Source organism: Podarcis raffonei, chromosome 5 (genome assembly GCF_027172205.1).
Source record: "Podarcis raffonei isolate rPodRaf1 chromosome 5, rPodRaf1.pri, whole genome shotgun sequence".
Taxonomy (NCBI): Eukaryota; Metazoa; Chordata; class Lepidosauria; order Squamata; family Lacertidae; genus Podarcis; species Podarcis raffonei.
Window position 1 is genome coordinate 10,047,760 of NC_070606.1, and position 23,987 is coordinate 10,071,746.

General features: G+C 43.0%; 1 protein-coding gene across 3 annotated transcripts; it reads right to left on the reverse strand.

Moving 5' to 3' along the window:
- Positions 1-369: 369 nt before the first annotated feature.
- On the reverse strand, positions 370-18,975 carry TACC3 (transforming acidic coiled-coil containing protein 3). 3 transcript variants are annotated; one of them, XM_053387743.1, is made up of 16 exons: positions 18,864-18,975; positions 15,755-15,917; positions 14,612-14,754; positions 12,561-13,493; positions 11,241-11,325; positions 9,975-10,113; positions 8,530-8,582; positions 7,441-7,553; positions 7,267-7,360; positions 6,744-6,914; positions 6,247-6,323; positions 4,911-4,954; positions 3,351-3,511; positions 1,472-1,578; positions 1,240-1,360; positions 370-635 (listed from the first exon to the last, which is right to left on the reverse strand). In XM_053387743.1, the coding sequence occupies exons 2-16, from the start codon at positions 15,914-15,916 to the stop codon at positions 570-572; spliced, it is 2,469 nt and encodes an 822-aa protein (XP_053243718.1). In that variant the 5' UTR covers position 15,917; positions 18,864-18,975; the 3' UTR covers positions 370-569. The 3 variants fall into 3 exon arrangements, with proteins under 3 accessions (XP_053243718.1, XP_053243719.1, XP_053243720.1); XM_053387744.1 differs by having other exon boundaries at positions 18,868-18,955; XM_053387745.1 differs by lacking the exon at positions 12,561-13,493.
- Between the last annotated feature and the right edge of the window lie 5,012 nt (positions 18,976-23,987).

The following is a 23,987-nucleotide window of genomic DNA, read 5'->3' on the forward strand; positions in this document are numbered from 1 at the left end:
AATACGTTATATAAGGTTAGTTCTGAAAGAATTCCCAGCCCATATTATTTCCATGGGGTTGTACAAGAGGAACACACTGCAGAATGGCCCTTCAACACACTCTGCTTTCACAAATCACTCAGAGCCACTGCTATTCTCCAGTCAGCAAGTGGCGTCAACAAGAGGGTGCTCATTTAGTTTTCCATGAAGAGGGGGGGGGGGATCTTGCAATTTCCTTTCACATGGGAAGCAACAACTTTGGAGACTAAAGGCTGTCTAGATCTACCAGGTAGCAAGAGAAACAAATTGTAGTCTGAGTAAGAGGAAAGCAATCTGCAGGGCACTTGTCATTTGACGACTTACAGGAGAGTTAAAAACCAAACCAAAACCTCAAAGTGCACAAAAAGCTTTATTTACATACAAAAAGACAGGCATGGGCATTCAGTTGTTTTTTGTATCTCATAAAAACCAACATTAATAGACAAATCAGTGCAAGTAAGTTAGTAGTTATTTTTTGTAATTAAACTATTCAAAGCACAGACTTGTGAAATTAGAAATAAAACAGGAATTGTGCTATGCAACAATTTCGCTCATTTTTGCACCATCCTAGAAATCAAGTCTTCACAGATTTTTGTGAGTTCGTTGTTTTCCTTTGTCTGTGAAAAGAGGAGACATATCAGAGACTGTAGGAGTTGCACAAATATTCAGAAAAGTCACCCATATTTTTACAGATTAGAATATAGTGGTATCTCTGGTTAAGTACTTAATTCGTTCCGGAGGTCCGTACTTAACCTGAAACTGTTCTTAACCTGAAGCACCACTTTAGCTAATGGGGCCTCCTGCTGCTGCCACGCCGCCGGAGCACAATTTCTGTTCTTATCCTGAAGCAGCATTTCTGGGTTAGCGGAGTCTGTAACCTGAAGTGTATGTAACCCGAGGTACCACTGTAGTTTGCACAGTGGGCCTCATTTTTAAGTAGCAAAATGAAAGCTGAAGGAGAAGCCTAAGAGGTACTTGTGTCTGGAGTACACAAATCACAGCATTCTTGTTTCATTTTAGGGATCTCAGCTGGAGCTAATGAGTAGCCTGGATGACATACAATTTGGGTCCAGCAGATTTTCATATAATACAGATTTCAGATGTGTTTTGCAGGTATGGATTTAATTTGCAAGCGGCAAAGCCTTTGGAAGGCAGCCCCTCCACTCCTCTGCTTGAACCACCACTAACAGTCCCAAGCTCCAATGAGAATTTAAGACTGACCTTTTGCTCAAGGCTGTTCTCTAGCGAATGGGCTCTCATCTGTTCTTTGCGCAAACTGGCTTGGAGCGCTGCCTCTTCGGCTTTGGCTTTGCTTCGTACTTGGGCAATCTCTTCATTTGCCCTGTCAAAAAGGCATTCAGGCGTATTAGCTTCTTAGATAACACGGGCGCGTTACTTAAATGCACTGCAATCTGAAGGTAGGACGGCTGGATCCCAACACCTCATTACTCACCGGCATAGCTTTTCTTCTGCGTGGGCCTTCAATGCTTGATATTTCTGTTCTTCCTTCTTAAGTCTTGTATTGTAATCCTCAACACATTTTTTCAAAGCCTCTTCATTCTAGAAGAAGAAAAAAAAACCACCCAGGCCATTTCAGAGGGGAGAGGACCTCTTAAAAATAATTGCGAGGGCAAGCCCAAATCTTGATCTGTCAAAAAGTAGAATCACTCTGCACCAACACCACAAATTACACATTCAGCAAAATTCTTTAAATCCTCTACAAGTGCATTGTAATATAGAAAGCTATACTGTTTGTATTCAGAAGAAAACAGGTTGAATGCATGTGTGCCACCTGTGCTGTATCAAGTAATAGCACTTTAAGACATTTGGGATAACAGAGAACCTTCCATACCGTTTCTTTAGTTTCCTGTCCAGAACCAACATCTCAGAAAATACTACATTTGGCACCAATGAAGCTCATCTAGCATTATTGATGTCTGGTCCTTTAAAGCAGGGATTGGCAATGTAGCACATGCGGGTGTCCTTGTGTGTTTTTCTGGTTTGTTTTTAAGAATAGTTTGGGAGGGGTTGTATGGGGGTGTCGGTAGGATAGCAGCCCTTCATCCATAGAGGGTTTTACTAAAATATGCTGTGTGTGTGGTTAAGGGAAATGCACTTGTGTTGTGGGGGGGAGGAGGTTGCTGTGTGGTCCGTACGCATCATCTGCACAAGAGAGGGAGAAATGCAGGTGCAGCTTTTTCTGTATTGGTGTAAGAAAAATCTATGGATGAAGAGCAGTAAACTAACTAAATAATAGTGGCCACCTTGTATATTGTTTCTGGTACTGAGAAATGCTCTGTATTAGACAGCAACTCTCTCTCTCTCTCTCTCTCTCTCTCTCTCTCTCTGTGTGTGTGTGTGTGTGTGTGTGTGAGAGAGAGAGAGAGAGAGAGAGAGAGAGAGAGACAGAGAGAGATTTTGTATAATCCCCACAATTACGACCAGCAGGACATAAGCAACTTCCCATGTCAAACATGAGGTTGCCTGGGATTGGGAAAGTAGCAATGACTGCAGTATCTCCAGTTTTCTTATTCTATCCCCCATCCAGCCCTGGTCCAAAAAGGTTGGAGACTGCTGCTTTACATTTTACTCTGCAATTATTTTGATGTTCGTAGTAGTAAATGAATTTATTTTCAACCAAAGATGAACCACGCTTGCCAAGTCCCCCCCCCTTAATAATTAAAATACAGTGCAGTCTTCCTAAGAGGATCTCAAAATAGCATGCCTCCACAGTTACAGTTGTTACATACGTGTTGAAATGTAATGTGTAATCAGGGATACACATTGGCTTTGCAGGCTTAAGAGTTGCAAAGGTGGGTGTGGCGTTTACCCACTCCTTGTGATTATGTTTGTACAGGTGGATGGAAATGGTTAATGTAGATTGACCAATGAGAAAGCTCAGAGGCGGAGTCTACCTGGTTTTGAGGCTCAGCCCAGGGGTTTTACCATTGGGAGAGGAGTCAGACAGAGCCAGTGAAAGTCGAACACAGTGGTTGTGACAGATAGAGTGAGAGACAGGGATAGAACTGAGAGAAGAGTGTGACAGTGAGATAGTGCCACATCTAGTTAAGGGTGCGCATTTGAGAAACCGTTCTGAACATATTTAAAACTTGTTTGTTCTGCAATAAACTTTAATCTTCGTTGTTGACTTTGCAACCTGACTCAGTATTTCACCAGAAGAAACCTGGTTGGTGGCAGCGGAAGAATAAAACAGTGGCGTACAGGTCAATAGTCCGTGAAATGACCGGGGGCTCTATAAGAAAGCCAAAGTGGGAGACCCGTGTTTAAAGAAACAAGAAACTTAAGTGGCTGGCCGAGTTAGAAATGCTCACTTTCTGATATCCTTCTATTGCCTCCTTCTGCTTTTCAAATCGTTTGAAGAGCTCAGACAATGATTTTTCCACAGAATTCAGATCAGAGCTAATCTGCCGTTTTTCATCCAGTACTTTCTGCAGTTCTTTCTGGGCAAGCTCCTTTTCTTTCTGGGAATTCTCTAGAGAAACAGATACAAATGAAATGCCCTGCTTGCTCTCTAGGATCCAAAACAGACAACAGTCCAGAGATCTTTGTGCAGAAGCGCCCCATTACCCCCATGTCTTAGGAAAGGCAGTTTTCAAGTAACCTCAAGAAAGGCTGAAGATATTCAGAAATGTTAGATATAGATTCCATGGTGCAGAATTTAGGACACAATGTGCAACAAAATAGAACAGGGTTTCTGAAACTCAGGTCTCCAGCTGTTTTTGAACTACAACTCCCATCATCCTGAGCTAGCAAGACCAGTGATCGGGGTGATGGGAATTGTAGTCCAAAAATAGCTGGAGACCCAGTTTTCAGAAACCCTGCATTGTTTGAACAGCTTCCTCTTAAGTTCATATTCAAATAATGCATATAGAACTGGCTTCTGTCAGCCACTAGGCCTCACTAGTTTTCAGTGTCTTAAGAGGACAATTAGCCTATAATAATGAAATATACAAATTAATGCTGTCCCTTAGAAGAGTGGGTGAACCACATGTTCCTGGACTCCAATTCCCATTATCCCTGGCCATTTGCCATGCTGTCTAGGGCTAAAGGAAGCTAGAGTCCAGCAACTGGACATCTGGAGGGTCAGATTCCCCACCGTGTTCTAGTTCAAGTTCAAGTTTATTAATAGAAGCAGCTACTATGGAACAATCATCTTAACACTTTGATTGAACTATTCCCTGTGGATGTGAGACTTAATCTGTAACATAAAAGATTTTCCTAGTATGTTTTTGATGCCATGTGGATGATTGCATACCACATTTTTTTTAGTTATGTATTTGTCTCGGAAACAACACTTTGGTATATATATATATTTTTAAAAACCAAAGACTGACAGTCAGTTTCTTCCAAATTAAGCTGATGGGCTAAGCCAGCCTCTCTCAAACATGGCCCACCCCCAGATGTTGTTGGACTACAACTTCCTTCATCCCTGACTGGTCCTGATAGCTAGGGATGATGGAAGCTGTACATCTGGGGGACCAAGTTTGAGATAGACTGGGCTAAGCCAATATCAAGTGATCTTGAATCTCTGCTGCTGTCCCATACTTCTGTGATTCTCAATTCCTGTGCTTTCCTAGTCTTTTTGAAAAGTTTGGCAAGAATGAAGCTGAAGACTCTCAAAACACGTCTTTGGAGTAGGAATACACAATGGTAGAGCACACGCTTTGCACGCAAAGTTTCCAAGGTTGAATCCTTCGGTTGTAGCAGGCCTCAAAACAAACAACAACAACAACAACAACAACTCACATCTGGATGGGAGCCTTTGAAAGCTGCTGGTAGTCAGCATATAGTTCTGGCCAGATACAACAGCGGTATGATTCAGTACAAAGCACCCCTGCCCCCATCTTCATGCTTTTGTAATTTGTACTTACCCATCACTTGTGCTACGGTAACTTCAAACTCCGCAACAATTGTTCTAAAAGAGAGGAAGAGCTTATTTTAAGATGTATAGCAAGAAAGATTATAGGATTTTGCCAGAGTCCCAGTTCCTGGCACTAATGACCCAGAACACCAAGCTTCCTACTTGAAGAAAGGCCATCTTGCACTGGGTGACTCTTCCTATTTTTCCTGTTATTTTTAATTGCATTTTTTTTTTATCTCCACTGTAGTGGTAGTGGTGACAGTTCCCTCACCTTTTGAGGTAAGCCGCAAATAAAAATAATTTGCCCCTCCTAACAAAGATGGTCTTAATGAAGTTAGGCAACTCATGGAGGATCTAGACCAAAACAGGTGTTTCCCTTGGCAATAATGAAACATGGCCCGCCTGAAATCCTGGAAAGTAGTTGCCAGTCAGTGCAGAAGATCCTGGGTGAGATGGACCAATGCCCTGAGTCAAAGCTACTTTAATTAGCAAAGCTTCAGCAGCACAGGACCATAGCTGTCAACCGCCTCTTATTTGGTGGGAAACTCCCTTATCCCAGCGCCGTGTCCCGCTGCTGTCCCTTACTGATGATGTCCCTTGAATTTCCCGGGTTTCATGCTCGCCCGGCTTGGGAGGGAAGCAGCGGCTCGGGATCCCCGCCTGAGAGAGGGAAGGGAGGGAGACTCTCGCCCATGCTGCCCGTGAGCCCGGAGGCGGCCTGAGGGAGGAGGAAAAGGAGGGGACGGGGAGGGATGCAGAAGGGCGGCGCTTCAACGGCTGCGCCGCCGCTGCAACCACCTCATGCTGGATTGACAGCATCTGTCAATCCTACCAGTGAATGCAACTCTTTACAACAGCAAAATCCCTTATTTGGGCTGCCGATCCCTTATTTTCGAGGCTGCTGGTCCCTTATTTTCAAATCTGAAAGTTGATAGCTATGCACAGGACCCCTCCTAGGCCACGTTGCCCAGAATGCCTTGCTCCAAGGGCCCCAGCCATTTCTAAGAGTGAGGCTCACGGGGAGCCCGAGGCATGCCTGGCACTTTTGCCACATCAGAGTTCAACAGCTGAGGTGAAGGAAGTTAGGAGGAATAGCAGCCATGGCAAAGGTGAGGAGGCAGCAACGACAGAGGCACCTTGGGCAGAACAATCATCCCAGTCAGTCCAACAGGTATCAGGCACTGCCCAAGGAACCAGCACTTGTTGCCTACCAGGAAGGAAGAGGAAGCTTCAGTTCCAAAACAGAGTCAGATACCAGTTCAAATGGGTCTATATATTTGGTGGTATTTAAGTCCTGTGAGAAAGCAACCATAGAACATGCTTCTGTATCCCAGTTGTACACCTACCCCATTTCTTTATTTTCCAAATAGATCTTGTGATGCTTCCTTTCCCATTCCAAAGCTTCCATCTCCTTTTCTTGTACCTGAAACCACAGGGTCCCCAAAATGAGAGCGTAACAGCAGAAAAGTCCTTGGGCTAGACCTCATTCTACCTTAAGGATAAATGTAGCATTTGATAAGCTGTAGCATTTGATAAGCAAGCTTACTCTCTTTTGTATGGGCCCTTTGAGGAAACCATTTAGTTATAATCACTCAAGGAAAAAAGCAAAAGCAAATGACACTGGTGGTTTATATTGATCAGGAGCATTAGATGGAACTAATTTGATTAGTGTTCCAAAGATCAGTTTGAAAACTCCCATTGGTAAAGAAAATCTGCAGAAAAGTCTTGCAAGGTGGGCAAATGTTACTGGCCACAAGCTTGTGGCCAGCAGGAAATCAAAAGCCATTCTAAACAGTATCTTTCTAAATAGTATCAACTCAAATATTCCTTCCCATGTTCTCACCTCGGAAGTAAGCTTTCTGATAACTGCGTCCTTCTCAAGTTTAACCCTTTCGATAGCTGTGTCCATGTCTTGCTGAGTGTATTTCAACACTTCCACAATAGCTTCAGTAGGCAGCGCAGAAGGCAAAAATGAAATATCCTTAGTGGTTGGAATATCTGGAGAACCTCTGGCCTGTGACAAGAATTTAAAAACACATTTACATGTGGTATTTTTATAATGCATTTTTGTGCTAACAGATACTCTAAGATGCATCAAGCTGAATCAGACAAACCATAGTTCCCTTGATACTAACCATAGTCTAAACTGTTAAATGTTTTAAAAAACCGTAGTTGGTTCATTTGAGTTTAAAATGTAATGCTTCTGACCTCTTCCAGCATGGAAGCCTGAGGTTCTCCATGGCTCATTCAAACAGGAAACCATGATTTCATACTATTTCTGAACTGGGCCAATGTGTTGATCTTTTTTAAAAGATTACAAACCAGCTGTATCTGCAAACTACTGGAGATATTTAGATGACACTTACCAGATTTGTTGAAGCTCCTAGAAGGTCTAGTCCCAATGTCTTTTCTTCAGGTTTAGATGTTTTTATTTCATTGACTGCCGTTTCTCTAGATGGTCTAATTTAAAATAAGAAAAAATACTGAAACAATCCTAAATAGGCTCCAAAATTGAAGAGCACTAAAAATTGAATGCTTACCCATTTCGAACTGCACGTTCATTAGCACCAGGAGCACTTTTCTTAGGGCTTTCACTGAGCAGTGGATCAAATTTCAAGTACAGAGATTGCTTCCTCAAGACAGATTCTTTAAACTATAGGGAAGGAATTTGTAAGTAAGCGACGTACAGGCACAAGTCAGTCAGCCAAAGATGTGATTGTTTGGGGTACAGATCTTCCAAGTTGTATTAAAGAGCATCTCACAACCAAGGAAGTTTTGATACAACTCTAAAACAACCCAATAAAAGTAGATTCTTCTATATCTGTTTTGTGATTTAAGCAGCATATACCGTATTTTTCGCCCCATAGGGCACACCTAGTTTTTTGGGGGGGAAATAAAGGGAAAAAAATTATTTCCCCCCAAGGCATGGGAAGCCCGAGCTTCCCCCGACCCCAGAACAGGCTGCTATCTGCAAGCCTAGGGAGCCCGGAGGGAAGTCGCGTCGGTCTCCCCAGGCTTGCGGATATCTGCCCGAAGTCGCGCAGCTCTCCCACGGAAGCTCGAAGCCTGGGGCGCAATACTCGAAGCCTGGGGCGCTGAACTCAGCGTGCCCCAGGCTTCAGGATGCAGGCAGCTCTCCGCAAGCCGTAGGAGAGCTGCCCGACTTCACGCCGGGCTCCCACGGCTTGCGGATAGCTTCCTGAAGCCTGGAGAGCGAGAGGGGTCGGTGTGCACCAACCCCTCTCACTCTCCAGGCTTCAATGAAAGCCTGCATTCGCCCCATAGGACGCACACACATTTCCCCTTCATTTTTGGAGGGGGAAAAGTGCGTCCTAAAGGGCGAAAAATACGGTAGTTTAACTGGAAGAGAATGAAGACAGGGCAGTGTTTTGCCACAGAGCAAGTTTAGCTCTTGTGTAAGTGAGAAAATATACATAACACTGAGTTTATATTGGTAGGTAGACGTTTAGAGCTCTCCTCTGCAATTGCCTTCAGATCCTTAGGAGTATCTACTCCAGCCAAAGTCTCCTCTGCTTGAAATACCTTTAACTCTCTTTTATAGACTGTTCTAGTATAGTAAGCTCAATGCTGTAAAAATCTTAAAATCAGTTCACATAATGGTTACTTACTGAGGCCCTTCCAAATTGTTCCAGATAGTCCACTTCAATATTGAGTCCTAGAACTAAGCAAATGTGTTAATAAATGCAGAAAGCAATGGTTTTTATGTTATTAAAACTAGAAGTAGCACGGGCAAAGATAAGATAGTCCTTTCTGGAGATGAGAAGTGCAAGCACACCTTCCTGCAATTTTTAGTAGCCTGTGCACCTTGTGGGAGTTACTAGGCACAGTTCAGCTCTTTCTACTTTTCATTTAAATTAATTTAACTTATGATTTAATCATGAAGGAACAGATAATTCGTCAAAGGTTCAGATCTAACATTATTTTGAACACTTTTGGAGTCACATGTGGCTAGATGAGGGATGGGGAGCCTGTGGTCAGTTGTCAGCATCTGGCAGGCTACAGGTTCCCAACCCCTCGCTTTACGGGATCCATGGCTGTGCCTGGAACTTCAGTGAAAGCTAGAAGCACATATTGGTAAACTACTTAGAAGTTTGTTTTTTTAAGAATTAAGCTATATAAAAATGAATAAAAAGCTATACTAGGCGTGCGGCAAGTGCTTTGCAGAACTTTGAGAATGACAGTAGTCTGTCCTCCAATCAGGGTAGCACATGAAGACAGTCACAATAGTGCTTTATCGACAAGTATTTGCACACTGATTTGGGGGGGGGGGTCCTTAAGACAAACGCCTACAAAGCGGTCTTCATAGCAGGAGAAGATATGATAGCCATCTTCAAATATCTAAAGGGCTGTCAGATGGAGCAAGCTTGTTTTCTCCTGCTCTAGAAGTTAGGATGCAAACCAATGGATTATAAGGATATTCCTACTGAACATCAGGTAAAAGCTGTTCAACAGTGGAAGATGGTGGACTCCCCTTTCTTTGAGTTTTTTAAGGAGAGGCTGGGTGGCCACCTGTCATCTAGCTGAGATTCCTGCATTGCAGTGGATTGGGCTAGGTGACACTCAAAATCTTTATAATAAATCTGGTACAGTGGTGCCCCGCAAGACGAATGCCTCGCAAGACGGAAAACCCACTAGACGAAAGGGTTTTCCGTTTCTGAGTTGCTTCGCAAGACGATTTTCCCTATGGGCTTGCTTCGCAAGACGAAACGTCTTGCTAGTCCTGCGTTTCCCCCCCTTTTTCTAAGCCGCTAAGCCGCTAATAGCCTTTTAGCAGCTTAGCCGCTAATCCTTTAATAGCCGCTAAACCGCTAATAGCGCTAATCCGCTAATAGGGTTGCTTTGCAAGACGAAAAAACCGCTAGACGAAGAGAATCGTGGAACAGATTCTTTTCGTCTTGCGAGGCACCACTGTAATTTGTACTTATGATGTCAGTTTGTTTGTGCTCTATGTAATTGCCCAAGCATGGGAAACAAAATTAGGTGTAACTAGAAAAAAAAAATTTGCACAATAATTAGAAGGGCCTAAAAGGTCCATAGTTCCAACTACTCTTACCTTCTGAGGGTGATCGGAACTCTTCGTTTTCTGTATCTGCAACCTGGTTGTTTTCATGCATTACTGTTGCTGGCCTTTCACAAGAAGGCTGGAGCAAAAAGCCATCTCCAGGCAACTCTCCATTTAAAGACAAGTTACCCTAAGAAGCAAAGTTTAATGAAAATATTCCTTAAAGTGGAGAGATGAAATAAATCGCACAGTAGGGTAATTGCTCCTCTTCACTTTACTGAGTAGCTTGGGGCAGAGGACCAAGTTCTCAAAAATCAATAAACACATTTTAAAAAGTCATTTTGCCATTGCAGACGGCTGCTTTTTTGTATGTAAGTAGTGTTACATTAAAAAGTGTTTTTCTTCCCCAAGGTTGTTATATTAGCAATATTATTGCTTTCCCTTGAATTCTGGAACTTGATTACAAGGTCTTTAAGATTGTGGATTTATTATTCAAATACCACAAGTCTTCTTATAAAAGGTGAATGAACTAATATTAATAAAAACTTTCCTATAGCAGTATGGTGACCACTATTATATCACTGCATCAAATGAGACAAATGACCTACAGACCTCAGTAGCAGCAGGATTATTCTATTTTGCAAGGCAAATATTTGCCTAGGAGAGCCTTAAAAGTACTTTGTTGCCGACTGTGACTACAACCCTATACCCATTTACCTGGGAATTAGACCCACTGGAAGCAATGGAACATACTTCCAAGTAGACAGCATTGTTATTACATACATAGCCAAAGCTCCGTTTTCCATGAAGTCAAACAGAATGCATAAAACTAACATAAGTTTAATGCCTTCTAAAGCAAATAATTTTACTTTTGGAATCTGAATGAGGGAAGTGGAGAGGGTGGGGTTTTGTTGTTGTTTGGAAATGCAATACTTCATTAAGAACAAGAGGAACCATTTATTATTCCAAAAGTACAGAATGTGGTACTCTGTGCAGAATTCTGAGCATCTCAGCTTTCCAGAAAGAGGGCAGGATTTCTAGCCAGTAAGGCTTCATAGACATCTGTTGAAATCTCAGAAGTATGTTTGTGTTTACTTCAAACGACCAAGACTGAGATAGGCTTTCCTGCTCTGCATAGTGCCTCTCACTCACCAGGACAAGCATGGGTGATTCAAAACCACTACAAGCATATGCAAAACTTGCCTATGCAGGTGACAGAATTCAGCTTTGAAACTGAATGCTTGTGCAGTTTTGTTTTCCATTTTGGCAAGTATGCACAGCTTTGAGTATAACAATGTACACAGGGCCATATCATACCATCAAATCCACTGACTGTTCAGCTGGAGTTTCTGCTTCAGCCACAGCTTGATCTTCAGCTATAATTTGCTCATCACTCTCTTTCCTATAGGGAACAAGACAGCATATGTTATAGAACCTGACAGCTAACAAAGCCTGGTTCAACGTGCTTTATAAATTACCTTCCATAACTTTATAATTCAATTTTGTGCACAAACAGTATAACTTGCACAATTTCAATCTTGCACGGCAGAAAGGCAGCCAGGTTATTTGCACCCCAATCCGACAAATCAATCACATGCAGGGTAGAGAGCTTAAAAGCTCCTCTTGTGCCCCTGGGTTTTCCCCATCACTGAAAGAGCTTTTAAGCTCTCCGCCTTGCTCACTGGGTTCTGGGATGCTCTTGTTGTTGTTGTTTAGTCGTGTCCGACTCTTCGTGACCCCATGGACCAGAGAACGCTAGGCACCTCTGTCCTTCACTGCCTCCCGCAGTTTGGTCAAACTCATGCTGGTAACCTCGAAAACACTATCCAACCATCTCGTCCTCTGTCGCCCCCTTCTCCTTGTGCCCTCCATCTTTCCCAACATCAGGGTCTTCTCCAGGGAGTCTTCTCTTCTCATGAGGTGGCCAAAGTACTGGAGCCTCAGCTGGGATGCTCTTGTAGGCGCTCAAATGGTCCTGCAGATCACATGGGAGCATCCCAGAGCCCAGTAAGCAAGATGGAGATTTTAAAAGCTCTCTGCCTTCCTTGAAAGGTAAGGATGGTTGTGGGGGCAGTTCCAAGGGGGTAGTTAGAGTATAGAAGTTTTGTATATACACATGCCGCCCACAGAACACAACGCCCATGCAAGATGCAATAGTACTATATTTAAAATACCACCATTTTTAGCAAGTCTTTTGATGTGCGGGATAATCGCTAGTGTCAGACTAAGACCTGGAACACCAGGGTTCAAATCCCCACTTGGCCTTGACGCACACTGGGTGACCTTGGGGCAGCCACTGCCTCTCAGTCTAACATACATCGCAGAGTTGTGGGGGTGACATGTTAACCACACCACCTTAAGGTCCTTGGAGAAGAACAAGACTGTTTATGAACACTGTCTTCCTTAAGCATGTTATTAAACAGTTTATAGCTAGTTCTACTACACAGAACTGAGTAGCATGAAATGATAAGAGAAGCCTGAATAGTTCCAATATATGCTGTTTTCTTCCCCTACCTGTCTTGGGTTCTCTAACTTGCTAGTTTTTGGGATTGATATAAAGTTGCAAGCTTTTTCAATTTGTACTACTTCATTACCCAAGCCCAGGATTTGCTCCAGATTTAGTGTTAAAATACTTACAATTTCTCACTTAATAGTTCTGCAGCTCCAAAGTCATCTGGTTGGTTGTGCAACTGTGCTCGAAGAAAGCCTGCTTTGGACAAAATACTATCCTCCTGGGTATCTGTTGTTTTAGTTCTGGGCATAGGACACTCAAGGGAATTTTGCATTTTTGAAACACCTCCTAATGGATTGAAGTCAGGATCATCAAATTTATTGCAGTCCAGGCTATAAGATGCTTCGTGGACAGAACTCTTTGTTGCAGTGTTGGTTCTCTCTTCAGCTTCCTCCAGCACTTTGTGAGTTGAAGCTGGTTTCCCAGAAGGAACCTTCATTTCAGCACCCTTGCCCGGTTTCCTTGGAGATACCTTATTAGTTGCCTTTTCAAGCATATCTGGTTCCAGTTTTATGAACTCAGGTTTTGTTACGTGAACCTCCCCCTCACACTCCAGCAAGATGCTGTTCACTGCTGTGGAATTTTGCCACTCTGATTCCTCAGTCTGAAAAGGTTTTATTTCACCGCAACTGACATTCTCAGAGCTACAGGATCCTTGCACGTGTTGTGAGGGAGAATTTTGTATGTGGGATGTGGACAACGGCTCAGTTTTGCAGACTCCGTTAGAAACTGTTGCCAAATCAGAGCTTAGAAATTGCTTTGTCACATCATTGTTTGCCGATGGGGTTTTGCAACCTGTTTCCTCATCAGATGGATTGTTCTCTGTAGCAGTCTGAGGCAGGCAAACTGCATCAAGAGAACCGTCATCTTGTTTCTCAGCTGCAGCAAACACTGCCAAAGACGATATTTTCACAAAGTCGTCAGTAGGCAAGTCAGGGATATTTGCTCCTTTGCTTTTTGCTGACATTACATCATCTGAAGAATCAGGATTTACCTTTCCTTCCACCTCTATCTTCTCACTTGCAATATCAGCATCTAGGGTAACTGTTTGTTGACTCCTGTTGAAAGGTAGACCCATCACTAGCTAGTTAATACGGCCTTTGAAGAACAATTAAAATAAAAGAGCCGCATTTGGCACACAGGAAAAGATGCTTTTGTTAGGTGCAAAATGCTTACGAACAGGGCATTTACTATCCACTTCTGTTTGACACAAAACTGGAAACTTTATGTCAAACTTAGGTTTTTCAGTGTTTGTCTTCTACATTGTATTCAATGTGGAACTGGAAATGTATAGCCCAAAACAAGCTTTTGGCCACCTCAAATGCTATATCCACACCTACAGGAGAGAGTCTTCTATGAGAAGGCATTAAGTAGCGACCTGCCCAATGCTTCATTTGATTGCAAGACACTGTATGTGCACCCTAAAAGGAGGCTTTGTGCTGCCCCAAATGCTGCACCCAGATTTACAGGTAAGTGCCTCAATGCATTCTCTGGGCACAATACACTGCCAAGTATGAGCCCAAGCCAAAATTAGACAAACTATAAATAAGGAATGGAGGTGTGCACGCCCACAACACTCTGAATCACGCACTCAGAAGTCAGTTTGTACATATTTTGGCAATTATTGGTGTGGAACCATGCACTTCTCAGTAGCTTACACAAAGTCTAAGTGTATGACATCTACACATCCTGGGTTGTGTAGGTATATGACTTGTGGTGGGCGATTTTGTTTGGGCTATTATAGGCATAGGTTTATACCATCAACAGTATCTTGCACCTAAATTAAGTGTGGGACTAGACACTACTCACTGCCACCTTGTAGATGACACCCTGGAGAATGACTTCTGCAGACTTAGGCCACTCTTCACATATCCACTCAATATTTCTAATGCCCCAAAATGTCACCAAATGGAAGACTCTTTCAGAAATCATGGGCTGGTGCAACAATCTGTTCTAGCACTTAAGTCAATGCTGCTGCTCTTAGCTTTGAAGGACCAAAAGGAACACTTCCCGTAAAACCTCAATTGTCAGCTTCTAGGAAGAAAAAGTCAGTCACCTCTCTCAATGAATCAGAAAAGACAGCTGCAAGAGAGTATTCTAGAGAACAGGGGCCATCATACAACCTTTTCTAGTTTTAATTTTTTAAAAATACATCAAGAGGATCTGATTTACTCACACAGCACTGGACGCAGACAAGACAAAATCCTCTGGGATATCTGTGCAGTCACCTCCTATAACAGGTGTTTCAGGAATCTTCCTTTTATCTGGACTTAGGATTCTGTGAGTCTGAGAATCCCGCATAGGAGTATGAAAAGTTACCTTAGAAGAGAAAGTCACACAAATTACTTAAGCACACACACACAAAACCCTAAGAGCACACATGCATGCACATCCATGGGTATTGATACCCTTCCTTTATACTAAGGAGGCCCTCAAGGCAGCTTATAAAATAATAAAGGCATCAATAAAGATGCCCATAAATATGATTAATAAAGAACAGATATTAAGCAACTAAAAGTATTAAAAACTGAACAGAGCTAGTACTAATACAAGTAACTAAGCAACAGAGATCCTGTGTTCCTTTATAGTGATGGGTACATTTCAAAGGAATTCTATAATAAGTCCTCCCTCACATTCCCATCACTGTAAAGGAAAACAACCACCCAACAGGCATGGTGGTAACAATTGGGAAAATTCTGCATATGAGTTACAAAGTCTGTCCACTATAGTTATCCCATAATAAAGTGAGACCTGAATATCAAACGCTTGGGCCATGTAATGCCTCTCCATGGTTCCATGTTACACATACCTACAATGGAGACCATTGCCAGTGTATACATTACACTTGCTGCTGGCCCATGACCCTTGAAGGGTCAGCTCGCTGTTGTCAGTACACTTGGTGAAACAAGTACCGTATTTTTCGCACCATAGGGCGCATCCAGTTTTTAAGGGGGAAATCAATAAAAAGAGTCTTCCCCCCCAGCCCCAAAGAGCAGCGTACAGGCTGCGCACAACCTCTCCCTGCCGGAGGGGTTGCGCGCGGCTATGGCACAAGCCAAGGCAGCGAGCAGGATGGATCCCGCTCGCTGTTTTGGCTTCCCCTTTAGCCCCGTCCAGCCTCTCCCTGCCGGAGGGGTTGCGTGCAGCTATGGCACAAGCCTGCATTCGCTCCATAGGACGCACACACATTTCCCCTCAATTTTTGGAGGGGGAAAACTGCGTCCAATAGAGCGAAAAATACGGTATTTGTCACCAAAGAAACCCGTTGAACCAGGCCTTTAACACAGAAAATTATGCTGGACAGTAACAGCAGACATACCTTCATAGGCTTCACCATCCCCTTTGGTGGCACATTTTCTTTCTGTGATGGGCGAAGAATAGAAGGTCTGCCTACAACTTCTGGAGATGCGAAAAGTATGGCACAGCTTTCAGCAGCTATGTCGTTGCTACCGTTATCTCCACTTAAGGTATGCAGACTCATTCTAGAAATGAAAGCAAAGGTGTTAACAACCATAGCCAGGCTGACAATGTTGTTTTAATGCAACTGGATACTTCTAGGTGGGAACCTGTGGTCTCATATGTCAAACCCTGTAGCTCTCCAAGTTATTGGACTCCTATGGACAGGGATGATGGGAGTTGTAGTCCTGCAAGTACTCAGAAATCCAGTTTCTCATCCGTTCTCTAAAGTGTAGAGCTCTTGTAAACAAAATTCAGTGTCACTCAGGTTACCATTAACGCTATTCTAAGGCACAATGAAGTATAAGCTGTGCTGCCAAAAGCAATACTGCAAAAACAAGATTAAGCATCTCTTCAAATGTAGGATGTTCTGACTCTGTGCTGTGGCTGTAAGTTTAGGGTGTTTTGAGACACTGGGTGCGGAAGGACTTTTTAAAATCAAGGACATGTATAGATATCTCTTACAAGTGAATAAACAAAAAAAAGAGTAACATCCTGGCATCCCCCTCCGTAAAAAAACGAGAAAGTTAACCAACTAATAGCCAGTTACAGTACAGTGTTTGGGGCTTACAAATTGTAGTAGAGGAAACCTAGCTCCTGGGTCAGGAGCATTTCAAGGCAGTCACTATGGGCGTACAAAAACAAAGAAAGTGGTGGTTTGAAAGGGCATTTAGCCTCCCCATGGCTTTTAAACGCCATCCTAGGAGAAGCTAAACTGGCTCCCTCCTTGTTGTCCTTCTGCCGGCATATGCAAGGGAAGACCACCTTGTTCCATCAGGCTTTTGGGAACAGACTGCTTTTAATGAAAGAGCACTGGCTCCCAGTACATTACCGAGCACAAGTCAAAGTGTTGGTGCTGACCTTTAAAGCCCTAAATGGCCACGGCCCAGTATACCTGAAGGAGTGTCCCTACCCCCGTTCAGCCCAAACACTGAGGTCCAGCTCAGAGTGCCTTCTGGCGGTTCCCTCACTGCTAGAAGTGAGATTACAGGGAACCAGGCAGAGGGCCTTCTGGGGAGTGGCGCCAGCCCTGTGGAACACCCTCCCTTCAGATGTTAAATAAAACAACTATCTGACTTTTAGAAGACATCTGAAGGCAGCCCTGTTTAGGGAAGCTTTTAATGTTTGATGTATTTATCAAGTTTTTAATATTCTATTGGGAGCCGCCCAGAGTGCCTGGGGAAACCCAGCCAATGGGTGGGGTCAGGGCCGGATTTAGGTTTGATGAGGCCCATAGCTACTGAAGGTAATGGGGCCCTTTATATGTCCAGCTTTCCTTTGTCAACAACCAATTGTCACTGTTTTTTGTGCTGAATATATGCTATATATCCCTGCAACGGGGTGAGCTCCCGTTGCTCGGTCCCAGCTCCTGCCAACCTAGCAGTTTGAAAGCACGTCAAAGTGCAAGTACAGTGCTACCTCGGGTTAAGTACTTAATTCGTTCCGGAGGTCCGTACTTAACATGAAACTGTTCTTAACCTGAAGCACCACTTTAGCTAATGGGGCCTCCTGCTGCTGCCACGCCGCCGGAGCACGATTTCTGTTCTCATCCTGAAGCAAAGTTCTTAACCTGAAGCACTATTTCTGGGTTAGCGGAGTCTGTAACCTGAAGCGTATGTAACCCGAGGTACCACTGTAGATAAAAAGGTACCGCTCCGGCAGGAAGGTAAACGGCGTTTCCGTGCGCTGCTCTGGTTCGCCAGAAGCAGCTTAGTCTTGCTGGCCACATGACCCGGAAGCTGTACGCCGGCTCCCTCGGCCAATAAAGCGAGATGAGCGCTGCAACCCCAGAGTCAGTCACAACTGGACCTAATGGTCAGGGGTCCCTTTACCTTTACCTGTATGCTATATAGTAATTTATGGACCTAATAGGTATCTCAACAAAACATGTATATTATCATAGTAATTGTTGAACTTATTTTGTATTTTGGAAATGTACATCCAGTGTTTTCCCCTTCATTTTTTTTGGGGGGGGGCAAGAGAGTGGGGCCCTAAGCTATAGCTTGTTTACCTTCTATGTAAATCCGGCACTGGGTGGGGTATAAATCATTATCATCATTATTATAGGATGGCCGTTCTCATTGCAGTTATCTGTACAGTATATTTTTTGCACATATACAAAGTATGAATGTTTAACTGGTTAAAAAGAGAGAGAGATACCGCCCCCCCCACCTGTTTTTAGCTGCTTTCCTTTTCTCTGTAAGCCACCTTGAGGTAAAAATGCAGGGAATAAAAACAACAACAACAACAACAACAGTTAACTTATCTTATATTTTGGAAATGTACATCCAATTTTTTTTTCTTTTTTTGGGGGGGGGGCAAGAGAGTGGGGCCCTAAGCTATAGCTTGTTTAGCTTCTATGTAAATCTGGCACTGGGTGGGGTATAAATCATTATCATTACTATAGCATGACCTTTCTCATTGCAAAAAAATTTTTTCCTTCCAGCACCTTAAAGACCATCTAAGTTAGTCCTTGGTATGAGCTTTCGTGTGCATGCACACTTCTTCAGATACACTTCTTCAGATTCTTATTGCAATTATCTGTACAGTATATTTTTCGCACATATTCTTAGTATTAATGTTTAACTGGTTTAAAAGAGAGAGATGCCGCCCGCCCCTTCCCCTCCCCCGTTTTTAGCTGCCTTCCTTTTCTCTGTAAAGCCACCTTGAGGTCAAAATGCAGGGAATAAAAACGGGACGACGCTAAGGCCTAATAGCCCAAGACGGGCCAAGGCAGACAGGCATGCAAGCAAGGGAAGGTTCCTCCTCCTTTTTTGGGGGGGGGCGCGACCCCCTCCAGCCGCTTTCCCGTTCCTCACGGCCCTCGCGGCCCCCCCTCCTTCCGCTGAGGGCCTGGACCCGGGCCGAAGCCCCCTCCCAAAAACAAGCTGGGGGGGAGGAGACCGAGGGGGGGCCTTTTCCGCCCTCCCTCGCCTTCCCTGAGGGAGAAACCGCCGCTCGTCTCCGCTCACCTGCCTCCCTTCCAAAGCACAGCCGCCGACCCGAGAGAAGCCTATTCGCCAACTGAGGAAACCGCCGCCGCGTTCAAATTTTCAGCGTCGGCCCGACTCCGCCAATTAAAAAGCCCACTGCCGCGTTGCGTCAGAGGCCACGTGACCTGCCGCTGGCCAACCAGGAGAGGCGGCGGCGGCGGCCGGCATGCAAAGCGAGCCCAGAGGGCGGGGGAGGCGGAGCTTGCCTAATATTATTAACGCATGCGCACAACCGCCTGCTGTGCACTTTCCTAAGCTAAGTGCAGGGAGTAAGGTGCTTTATATGTCCAGCTGTCCTTTGTCAACAGCAAATTAGCGCTGTTTTGTGCGTTGAACATATGCTAAATGTCTAAACAAAATTTTAAAATCCCTTCCTTTTTATTTTGTTTCGACTAGGGCAGACCAACACGGCTGCTTAGCTGTAACTAGAAATATGCTATATGGGAATTGATGGACCTAATAGGTATCTAAAGCCATTTGCACATAACAAAAGATGTCTTTTATCAAAGTACTTGTTGAACTGAAATGCAGTTAAGAAGAAGTATATTAATAGTGAAATGCAATTAAGAAGAAGTATATTAATAGTGAAGGGACGCGGGTGGCGCTGTGGGTAAAACCTCAGCGCCTAGGACTTGCCGATCGCATGGTCGGCGGTTCGAATCCCCATGGCAGGGTGTGCTCCCGTCGTTCGGTCCCAGCGCCTGCCAACCAAGCAGTTCGAAAGCACCCCCGGGTGCAAGTAGATAAATAGGGACCGCTTACCAGCGGGAAGGTAAACGGCGTTCCGTGTGCTGCGCTGGCTCGCCAGATGCAGCTTGTCACGCTGGCCACGCTGGCCCCCGGCCTCTTGAGTGAGATGGGCGCACAACCCTAGAGTCTGGCAAGACTGGCCCGTACGGGCAGGCGTACCTTTACCTTTACCTATATTAATAGTGAAATAATTATGAAGCTCAAACTTAAAATGATTTTTTTATTCATATCAAACTTAATAATGCAAACACATTGGCATTTGGCAATAACAAAAGTCCCTTTAGAAACACAATTTACAAAGACTCATAATTTAGTCTCTAGAAACATGAAATAGCAATAGGTGTAAATATATGGTACAAACTGCTAATAATTATCAATAGCTTTATTAACATTAACCAGTCCATGCAGAATGTAGGCACCCTATGTATAGAAATGAGCAAACCAGTGATATTTTAGGGAGCAGGCTAGGATATTATGGTGCAACTACTAATAATTATAAATAGCTTTATTAAATAACCAGTCCATGCAGTTTGTAATACTTTTGCAAGTAGTCTTTAAACTTTTTCCAGTCCACCTCAATTGTTTCTACATCCAAATCTCGGATTCTGCCGGTGAGTTCAGCTATCTCCATGTAGTCCATCAACTGCGTCTGCCATTCCTCCAGCGTGGGTAAATCTTGTGTCTTCCAGTTCTTTGCGATGAGTATTCTTGCTGCTGTACTAGCATACATAAACAAAGTTCTGTCCTTCTTTAACACTTTCTGGTCTACCATGCCCAGCAGGAAGGCCTCTGGTTTCTTGGGAAAGGTATACCTAAATACCTTTTTCAACTCATTGTAAATCATTTCCCAGAAAGCCTTAACCTTTGGGCATGTCCACCAGAGGTGAAAGAAAGTCCCCTCTGCTTCCTTACACTTCCAACATTTATTGTCAGACAGGTGATGTATCTTAGCTAACTTGACTGGGGTCATGTACCACCGGTATATCATTTTCATAATGTTTTCCTTCAAGGCCGTACTGGCCGTAAATTTCATTCCGGTGTTCCATAACCTTTCCCAGTCTTCAAACATAATGTTGTGTCCAACATCCTGTGCCCATTTAATCATAGCAGATTTAACTGTCTCATCCTGTAAATTCCACATAAGCAGCAAGTTATACATTCTAGATAACAGCTTTGTCTTTGGTTCTAACAATTCTGTCTCTAGTTTCGACTTTTCCACCTGGAAACCAACTTTTTTGTCCATTTTGAAAACCTCTTGAATTTGAGCATAATGTAGCCAGTCTCGCACCTTATTTTTTAGTTTGTCCTGGCTCTGCAACTTCCAATTGTCTCCAATTTTTTCAGTCAATTCCCAATATTTCGGCCAATAGGCCTCCATATTGGGTCTTTTTCGGGCCTTGGCCTCCACTGGTGATAGCCACCTCGGAGTTTTACTCTCTAGTAAGTCTTTATATTTCATCCAGACTGCAAAAATTGCTTTTCTGACAATGTGGCTTTTAAACAATTTATGTGCTTTAACCTTGTCGTACCATAGGTATGCGTGCCATCCAAAAGCATTATTAAAACCTTCCAGATCTAGGACATCGGTGTTTTCCAACAAAAACCAATCTTTCAGCCAGCAGAAGGCTGCAGCTTCATAATACAACCTCAAGTCCGGCAGGGCAAACCCCCCTCTTTCTTTCGAATCTGTTAATATTTTAAACTTTATTCGGGGCTTTTTGCCCTGCCAGATAAATCTAGATATATCCTTCTGCCATTTTCCAAAGCAATCCACTCTGTCCACGATCTGTAAGGTTTGAAACAAAAATAACATTTTCGGCAACACATTCATTTTTATAGCTGCAATTCTTCCCAACAAGGAAAGTTTCAATCTTGACCAAATTTCTAAATCCTTTTTAACTTCCAACCAACATTTCTCATAATTATCCTTAAATAAATTCAAATTCTTGGAGGACAAATAGATCCCAAGGTATTTCACTTTTTTAACCACATTCAGTTCTGTTTCTCTCTGAAACCCCTCTGTTTCTGTAATTGTTAAATTTTTGGTCAGAACCTTAGTTTTTTGTTTATTCAACCTAAATCCCGCCACCCGACCAAATTCAGATATAAGTTCGAGAACTCTTTTTGTACTGGATTCTGGCTCCTGCAGTGTCAAAACTAGGTCATCTGCAAAAGCTTTCAGTTTATATTGTTTCACTCCGACCTCTATCCCTTGTACCAACCGGTCCTCTCTGATCATATTCAATAGCACCTCCAGGACTGAAATAAATAACAGAGGGGATAGAGGGCACCCTTGTCGTGTCCCTTTTTCAATTTTAAATTCCTCCGTCACCACATTGTTCACTATTAATTTAGCTTTTTGTTCTGAATAGATTGCATGTAATCCATTCTCAAACCCCCGTCCCACTCCCATCCCCTCCAAGTTCTTCTTCATAAACATCCAAGATATATTGTCAAATGCTTTCTCCGCATCAATAAAGATTAACACCGCCCTTGTGTTCCTGTTAGTCTGCAAAAGTTCTAAAATGTCAATGATGTTTCTAGTGTTCTCATATAAATGTCTACCAGGGAGAAAGCCAGCTTGGTCTTTATGAATTACTTCATTTAAGACTTTTTTAAGTCTATTTGCCAAAATGTCTGCAAATATTTTGTAATCCACATTTAGGAGTGAGATGGGACGGTAGTTTTTAAGCTGAGTCTTTTCAGATTCTGACTTAGGTATCAATGTGATGAAGGCTTCTTTCCACGTTTCTGGTGCCCTCTTCCCATCCATAATCTGGTTGCATACCTCCAACAAAGGTTGTATCAAATAGTCCTTCAGAACCTTGTAATATTTGGAGGTAAGTCCATCCGGGCCTGGAGATTTGCCTAGTTGCATATTCTGAATGGCACCTTCAATTTCCTGTGTGGTTATTATAGAGTTCAAGATTGATCTTTTATCTTGAGTTATTTTTGATAGTCCATTTATCTTTAAAAATTGATCTATCTCTGATTCTTTCTGGGGCCCCTGTGCATACAGTTCTTTGAAGTATCTGTGGAAGCACCTCCTAATTTCTTCTGGTTTCTGTACGGTCCTTCCATCAATCTCTAGATTTGTTATCGTGTTTAGCTTTTGTCTTTTTTTCAGCTGCCAAGCTAGCAGCTTTCCACATTTATTTGCTGATTCAAAAGATCTTTGCTTCATCTGTTTTATTTTCCATTCAATCTCCTGATTGATCAATTTTGAGTATTCTGCTTGGTGGAATTTAATTTCTCTCAGCACCTCCTTGGACTTTGGTTTGGTTCTCAGTTTTTTTTCTCCTTGGTGTATTTTCTCCAATATTTTGTCCTTCTTTCCGTTCCAGAGTTTTTTCTTGATTGAATTCTGTTGTATCAGAAACCCTCTCATAACAGCTTTACTTGCGTCCCAGATCGTTCTTTTTTCAACTGTAGTATTCAGATTTATCTCAAAATAGTCCTTTAATGTTTTTTGGGCCTTTTTCACAATCTCTTGATCTCTTAGTAGTGTGTCATTCATTCTCCATCTGAAGGAACCGGGTTGAGTTAATCTAAGTTCTATTTTCAAGGCGTTGTGGTCGGAGCATGTTTTTGGGCAGATTTGTATGAATCTTAAGGCGGTGCATGATTTGAAAATGATACGCTTTAGCAATTATGATTAAGTAAATAGTAAACTAAGTGATAAAAGAGAAAAGGAGATAATATGAAATTGAACATGTTATGTTTATTTTAAAGGTATAAAAATTCTGACATAATATATTGAATATAGATACATAACATGTAAAAGTTACAATAAGGTATGACATAAGGTAACAAATTGCTGACATTGTTAATATAAAGAACGCAGAATCGGAAGGGGTGGGGAAGTTCAATTTGGGATTTTTGTTAAAAAAAAAAAAAAATGGTTTCTTGTAAACTCCTTGTTTGTAATGTATAAAATTTGGAAAGAAACGTAATAAAAAATATTATAAAAAAAAAAATAAATAACCAGTCCATGCAGAATGTAGGCACCCTATGTATAGAAATGAGCAAGCCAGTGATATTTTAGGGAGCAGGCTACACAACCCAAAACACTGTTGCTGCACGTAGGTTTTATTTTATTTGCATTTTATCTTATATTTTGGAAGTGTACATCCAGATTTCCCCCCCTTTAATTTTCTTTGGGTTCCCCTAAGCTATAGCTTGCTTAGCTCATAAGGAAATCCGGCCCTGGTTCTGGGGGCTCCTGCCCTGCGTGCTTCGAGTGCCCGACCCTCGGACGCTTTCCCCGCGGGCAGAGAGCCCTCTGCAGCTCCGCTCCGACCGGGGCTGGATGAGCGCTGCCCCCTGGACTACACTTCCCAGAGTGCACCGCGC